Raw genomic sequence first — 7,911 nt, 5'->3', positions numbered from 1 at the left:
TTGTGAATTAGTGCAGAACTCTTATGTCCTCAAAATCTAGCCAATATATATGTGTGTGTGTGGGGGTGTGCACGTGTGTGTGTGTGTGTATATAAAAAACACAGGTTGGCTGAGTGATATGAGCACTAGTCTCGTGTTGTAACTGACAAAGTAGTTTGTTTTATTCCCTGTTGAATAAAACATTTGCTTTTAAACTTGTTTTAAAATGTCAAAACCTGAACTCCAAAAAAGATGAAAGAACTTTGTAACTCTTTGGGTCTGTGGACTCAAACAAAATGTAAGTCTCAATGACAAATGTGTTTGTTTTCTTCAATAAAGCCAAACCCAGTTGGTAAAATTGTATTTTTTTCTGGTTGTGGTTTCTTTCCAAACACAGAACCTCCACCTCCCAGTGTAACTAGTGCTGAGTTTATCGTTAAGAGAGTTCAGCCATGGTACCTTAACTATAATTCAGAAGGAATCCAGATTCAAACTAAACTGCTTCCTGATTCCTTGTGAAACACAACGACCACTCAAGACAGTCTGAACGTATGAATCCGAGTAAGTCAGGTTTCATATCTTGCTCAAATCCTCACCAACATGCCTGAATTGACCCTGCTCTTTGTTGACCTGATCTGTGATGACCTGAGCACCTCCTCTGCTGAGGAAGCCAAAGTTTTTTTTAATTTTTGTTCTTAAATGTTCATTCTGCAAACACCTGTCAGTACATCATATAGCACACAGCCAATCAGATATTCAGCACAGCATCTGGTTTTACAAGAGCAGATGTGTGAGCAATAATCAGTCTATGTGAGGTCTCCTCACTGACGGCAACACACAACAGGCTAAAAGCTAATCAGATCTGTTTGGATTTGTCCGATTAACAGATAACAGTGTAACATTCTGATATATATACGACGTGGAAAACCAGGAAAAAAGCTTAAAAAGGTCATATTGTGTGTTTAAAAATGAGTTTAAAAGCAATACAAGCACTTTTTAACTCAGTATGATCATTAGATTACACAGATTTCAATAACATCCAGAAATTACTATTGTTTCAGCAACATAATGCAACATGGTGACTGAGGCAAAATTTAACTAACTGTGAGATCAGCTTTCTAACGTTGTGATTTGTTTAAACCAAACAACCCCTGAAACCGATTTTAACAGATACTCCAACTCGACAAATCTTCAGTATTACACTGCCTGGAAGACAAGTGTGATCAGAAAATAAACCAACTAAACCAGCCCCACAACAATTCTAACTTGAAAATAAGGTGTTTACACACACAGCGCTAAAATAAACGACAGACATCTCAGGGGTTCATAATTCTTCAGGGAAAGCCAACAGCAGGTTTCATCATGTCACCTGCCCTCTGCTGTTCCGTCTGACGGCAGTCCAGTGTGTGCGCACACTGTTCCTCAGAGCTTCTGGGATTTCCGACTGTTCCTGGTTGTTTCAGTAAACTCTTGTAGATGTGTACCAATGCATGCAATTGTGTGTGTGTGTGTGTGTTAGAACAGCTTGAGACCCATCTTCAGTTTGCTGAGGTCACCGTGTGTCCACAGTGGCCCGTCTGGTCCAGTTCTGCTCACCACTGCTCCACTGAGGACACACAGACAACAGACACTGTTACTCACGAGCCCAGCAGAACTCTGGGAAGAGCACTCAAGGGCTGTGATTGGATACTGCGATAGATAACCCCCGACACCACCCCTGACCACAGCTGCTGTGATTGGCCATGGACAGCCCAGACCCCACCCTTAACCACACCTGCTACTGCTGCACTGTTGAATTCTAGGGCTTGCTATCCAGTCAGAATGCTTGAATGCTTGGCATTTTTGAGGAACTTGCCCAGAATTCCAGTGGGATGTAGAGTTCGGTGTCATCTCACCTTGTGTTGCCATGGGGATGGGAAATGTGGTCCAGCTCCACCTGCTGGTCAAATACGGTCAGTGTAGAATACGTCTCCACCATCAGACAGGAAGGGTCCTCTGCCTGACCTGGAACCTTCCCGAGGGGGTACTGTTTCCAGGGGACCTTATCTTGGGGAACATGCATAAGTTGAGTACAAACAAAGACACACAACAATAAAAGAACAAAGTTACGTCACAGGGACCGGTACGCAAAAATGAACCGTGTCCAAACAGGGACTTCCTGTTTTGTTTTTTTAAACACACTTGAATGACACCTACACCATTTATGGCATATAGCTGACACTTTTATCCAAAGCAACTTACAGTTCTGACTGACTGAATACAGTAATTGGTCGGGCCCAACAGTGCCCACATCTACCCCAATGACACATTACATTTACAGCATTTATCTGACGTTTTTTGCTCAGGGGCCCAATAGTGGCAACTTGGCAGTAGTGGGACTTGAACCAGCAACCTTCTGATTACAAGTCAAGTACCTTCACCACTGAGCTACCACAAGAAAGTGACACTAGCGCTCAGTGGTCCATGCTAGGGCACAGTGTGTGTGTGTGTTATACCTGTACACACACTCCATGGAGAACCCCGTAATGCTGCTTGCCGTTCATGGATCGTTTCGGCACTCAGCTGCTCCTGAATTTCCTGTGTGGGCATGGCCTTTGCCGGCCCAGGGCCGTGTTTTGGTGAAAGGACACGCCTACTCTGCTCTGCTCCAGCCAGTTGCTCCTGAAGGCTCTCTACTGTGTAGACAGGCTGGGAGGGGTCCGTGTTGCTAGGGGAACAGTCGCCAAGGTTACACTGTGTGTAGATTCTACAGAGGCGGAGTAGGTTGTGCTGTGTGACTGTGGGGAGGGGCTTATCCATGTCAGTCAAAATCCTGGCAGAAAAAAAATAAATAAATAAAAAACAACAACAAGAGTTCTGTTATGATAATGGCATATACACAAGAACCATGAGTTTGGTGGGTTTTTTTTGTTTGTTTGTTTTGTTTTTTTTTTGTGTGTGTGTGTGTGTGTGTGTGTGTGTGTGTGTGTGTGTGTGTGTCTACGTACTGTTGCAATAGGAAGGGTGTAGCGGCACAGGGAGAATTCAAACATGCCGATATTAGCTCCTGGCACTGTAACGGCACTCGGGAGACAAAAATTCTCTCCTTCATCATCTTCATCCTCCTCAGGGCTTTAGACTCACCTGTTGCGCGCGCACACACACACACACACACACACACACACACACACACACACACACACACACACACGCACATGCATTTTTAATCTGATGCCCAGCACTTCATCTTTTATTGTCATATTCTTAATGTCTGCGCGTGCACACACACACACACACGCATACCACACACACATGTGCGTGCACACACACACACATGTAGTTTTAATCTGATGCCCAGCACTTAATCTTTTATTGTCATATTCTTAATGTCTGCGCATGCACACACACACCACACACACATACGTAGTCTTAATCTGATGCCCAGCACTTAATCTTTTATTGTCATATTCTTAATGTCTGCGCGCACACACACGCACACCACACACGCACACCGAGGTCTTGCCTACATTTACTGTTGCATTGTAGAATCTCGGAGATCCAGGCTGAAATGTAAAAGGTCCTGTGATTGGTTGGCTCATTAGAGAGCTCAGCAAATAGTCTGTCCAGGATCTGGTTAATGAAGGGGGCAGAGCTGAGAACCCTCAGTAAGGGCAACCACAAACGCAGGAAGCTCCGCGGTAGACTGGGGTAGAAAGAATCAAGGAATTGGCCTGGGGGTGGGGAGGGAGAGAGAGGGGGTTAGTGGTTTAAGTGAACACGTGTGAATGTGTGTGCATGTGACACATTATTCCTGATTCTTACAAGTTTATGATTTTAAATTGATTCGATATATAAATAGTGATTTTAAATGTAAAAGGTTTGTCATGGTCATTGTCACAAATACAGAAATACGTACCTTTGTGTGCGTGTACATGTATGTGTGTGTGCGTGCGTGTGTGTGTACCTGAAGGATCGATGTCCAATGACTCCAGCTGTTCTGCTGTTGGGATTAAAAATCCATCCTGCACTAAAACATCCATCAGTATATCTCTGTAACACACACACGTTAAATACCAAAACATTCATTAGTATATCTGTCTCACACACACACACACACACACACACACACACACACACACACACACACACTGTAAAGTGGAACTTTTTAACACAACCATTTCCATTGGAACATGGGTTTAAATAGTAATAAACTGTATTACTCCCTTTCTGTAGTACTGGACTATTACAGTATTTAACAGCATTAATCCAGCAGACAGTATTAATATAGCATTAATGGAGTATTAATCCAACATAAATATAGTATTAATCCAGTATTTATTCAGCATTAATCCAGCATAAAACAGCATTAATACAGTATTATAGTATTAATCCAGCATTAATCCATCATAAATACAGTATTAATCCATCATAATCCAGCATTAATACAGCATTTCTTGTGAATGCATGACAATTAAGTCATGATTCATCATCATGGCTTTACTCCTTTATGGTTATGTAACTGTTTATTCCTGGCGTTTCCCCGAGATGGATTTGAGCTTTAAAGTCTCAGAGATGTCTCGCATGGTCTCACAGCCACAATGACTCTTAGACTAACACAGTACAATAAAATTGCAGCAGTACACACACTCACCCATACTCTGAGCCAAACTGGTTGATCTGAGCAAGGATCCAGCCGAGATCCGTGCTGGTGTTGAGCTGGGGGCCACGTTCATGGCTGTGCTGACGCAGCTCCTCATACACCTGTAAACACAGCACTGAAACGTTAAAATAACCTTTCTACAACATCATGGAAACATTCAAATAATGTAAACATCACTGACACATTAAATAATGTAAAACAATACTGAAACATTAAAATAAGGTTTAAACAACATCACTGAACTACAGTGTGGTTACTAATGCCTCATACATCTGTAAAAACATTAAAGCATTAAACTGTTTAGACTACATTATTGAACTAGTGTGCTTAGCTTCTCATATAACTACACAAACATTACTAAACGGTTAAAGTGTAGTTAAGGAGCTCATACATCTACTCCATCACCGGCTATTAAACAGGGCGTTTCTTTTACCGCACCTTTAAGACAAACGAACTGATTGGCTGCCCTGTCCTGTGGTTCATTCAGAAAGCAAATCACAGCTGAAGCTCGTCTGAGAACTGCAGTGTAAGTGGGCGGGGGACATATGTAAATGAGCTTGTTATTGTGACATCATATGATTCCATATAAAGAGGGCGTGGTCTGAAGCCGTTACTTCAAAAGTCTTTATTTCAGTAAGGTGGGGGAAAGTCACCTGAAATATTACGGACAGTAAAATAACCAAACTGAGCTACAGTTTGCTTGATAACATCATACAATAGAACAGCATAATTAAACATTTTTAGAAAATATTCCCATGACAATCATAAAAATAAAATAAAAATCTTATATATATTTTTTCTAATACCTATCTGAGCACAGGTGATCAGCCCAACACATACAAAAACCTACTCTCTCTCTCTCTCTCTCTCTCTCTCTCTCTCTCTCTCTCTCTCTCTCTCTCTCTCTCTCTCTCTCTCTCTCTCTCTCTCTCTCTCTCTCTCTCTCTCTCTCTCTCTCTCTCTCTCCTACACAACACGTCTTAGGGTAAGATGTCCCATTGGCTGCATGCTTTGCCCAAATGCAGGTGTATCATTAGCAGTGATGGGGATGGGCTGAAAGTGAAGACCCGACATGCCTGGCGTGAGTTTAACCAGCTGTGTATCTCGCGTTCTTCTGACAGACTGCAGCTCTGGCTTCTACACAGCGACTGCTGGACCAGAAAACGTTTAGTAGGAATATATCTCCAAAATGTGTGCCACGTTGAGTGTTCACTGACAACAGCCAAGCAAACCCAAGCGCACACTGCCCTCTAGTGGACAGACTGTGACTTATTTCCAGTCACAGTATGTTCAGTGAGAATAAAATAAATTAAATCCAGTCAATGTTTTTATTTACTTTGCTGTTAAACTGCATGTGGTATGCAGGTGTAATTGTGACTACACATTACACCACCCGGTAGAACCCGTCTGACCCCAGAGCCTGTACATAAGAGCGGAGGCTCTGCCATCAATAAACCCCAAACACTCAGACTTAAGGTGGACTGGTAGTTTGGTTGTTTCACTGCTCTCAGACTTAAGGTGGACTGGTAGTTTGGTTGTTTCACTGCTCTCAGACTTAAGGTGGACTGGTAGTTTGGTTGTTTCACTGCTCTCAGACTTAAGGTGGACTGGTAGTTTGGTTGTTTTACTGCTCTCAGACTTAAGGTGGACTGGTAGTTTGGTTGTTTCACTGCTCTCAGACTTAAGGTGGACTGGTAGTTTGGTTGTTTCACTGCTCTCAGACTTAAGGTGGACTGGTAGTTTGGTTGTTTCACTGCTCTCAGACTTAAGGTGGACTGGTAGTTTGAGGATTGCGACTGTCTGTGCACTGCACCATTTTACCACCTGGTGTGGTAGGAGACACTGGTGCAGACGGTCCAGCACAACACCTGAGGAAGACCAGGTGGATGAAGGACACCAATGCCCCTGAGCGCCTGTCTGTTCTCACAGCAGGAGACAGTCCAGAACCAGGCGGTTCAGAGATAATTCAACCCCCAGGAGTGACCAGAGTCTCTCACAAATATCCACAGCACACCTGCACACAGCCACCGCACCTACTACTGTATCCACAGCACACCTGCACACAGCCACCGCACCTACTACTGTACCAACACAAAGGATGCAAAGCTTGTATCGTGATAAATGATAGATTGTGCGTCTGTATGGAGGGCTGAGTCATAGTCATGCTGTCTTCTTACGTCCTTCAGCACAGAAGGTTAGGTGGTTGGTCAGCCAGAATGGACTCTACCTTGGACACCCCCCCCGAATCATGAAATGGTTTGTGCCAATTTGTTGAAGCTGTAAAACTGAGTGATACCACCAGCAGCTAACGCCAGGCCGTGTGTGTGTGTGTGTGTGTGTGTGTGTGTGTGTGTGTGTGTGTGTGTGTGTGTGTGTGTGTACCTGAAACTGCTCGTGTTCATAGGAGATGAGAAGTTCTCTTGCCCGCTCTGCACAGAGAAAGACAGACAGAATCTCAGTTAGCAGGTGACCAGGACACGCCCCAGACTACAGGACCAGGGCGTAGAGACAAAACGTCCATCACAGCGAACCGAGATGACCTATGAGAAGAGACGCCGTTCCCTAAAGCACTCTAACCACGGCCGTCACTCACCTGCAGACTCCGCCTTCCACTGGCTGTTAGCTTGTTCCACCTCATGAAGAATGTGTAGTTGACTTTAATTGGGTGGAATGTTGTTTATGTTCAGCTCACGTTCTACTGGACTGAGTTTAGTGTGTCTAACAGGCCAGCACCCCACGTCTCCCCCCCCCCACACTCACTGTGAAGCTCTCTCTCTCTACACCCCCCCCACACACACTCACTGTGAAGCTCTCTCTCTACACCCCCCCACACACTCACTGTGAAGCTCTCTCTCTACACCCCCCCACACACACTCACTGTGAAGCTCTCTCTCTACACCCCCCCCCACACACTCACTGTGAAGCTCTCTCTCTACACCCCCCCCACACACACACTCACTGTGAAGCTCTCTCTCTCTCTACACCCCCCCCACACACACTCACTGTGACGCTCTCTCTACACCCCCCCCACACACACACTCACTGTGAAGCTCTCTCTCTACACCCCCCCACACACACACACTCACTGTGAAGCTCTCTCTCTACACCCCCCCACACACTCACTGTGAAGCTCTCTCTCTACACCCCCCCCACACACACTCACTGTGAAGCTCTCTCTCTACACCCCCCACACACACACACTCACTGTGACGCTCTCTCTCTCTCTACACCCCCCACACACACACTCACTGTGACGCTCTCTCTCTCTACACCCCCCCACACACACACACTCA

General features: G+C 44.7%; 1 protein-coding gene across 1 annotated transcript in view; it reads right to left on the bottom strand.

Annotated features, from left to right (window-relative positions):
• Positions 1–136: 136 nt before the first annotated feature.
• The window catches only part of las1l (LAS1 like ribosome biogenesis factor), a 13,798-nt gene continuing 6,023 nt past the window's right edge, over positions 137–7,911 (bottom strand). The window contains exons 6-13 of the mRNA XM_027030036.3: positions 7,001–7,047; positions 4,610–4,719; positions 3,923–4,008; positions 3,486–3,689; positions 2,967–3,102; positions 2,475–2,791; positions 1,875–2,025; positions 137–1,585 (exon numbers count right to left, since the gene is read on the bottom strand). Coding sequence (XP_026885837.2) covers positions 1,495–1,585; positions 1,875–2,025; positions 2,475–2,791; positions 2,967–3,102; positions 3,486–3,689; positions 3,923–4,008; positions 4,610–4,719; positions 7,001–7,047 — 1,142 coding nt within the window. The 3' untranslated portion in view covers positions 137–1,494. The remainder of the gene's footprint in view (positions 1,586–1,874; positions 2,026–2,474; positions 2,792–2,966; positions 3,103–3,485; positions 3,690–3,922; positions 4,009–4,609; positions 4,720–7,000; positions 7,048–7,911) is intronic.

The sequence above is a fragment of the Electrophorus electricus genome, chromosome 8 (genome assembly GCF_041902795.1).
Source record: "Electrophorus electricus isolate QZ-2024a chromosome 8, ASM4190279v1, whole genome shotgun sequence".
In the NCBI taxonomy this organism is placed as follows: domain Eukaryota; kingdom Metazoa; phylum Chordata; class Actinopteri; order Gymnotiformes; family Gymnotidae; genus Electrophorus; species Electrophorus electricus.
The sequence above is the reverse complement of the archived record's forward strand: the minus strand, read 5'-3'. Positions and strand labels throughout refer to the sequence as shown.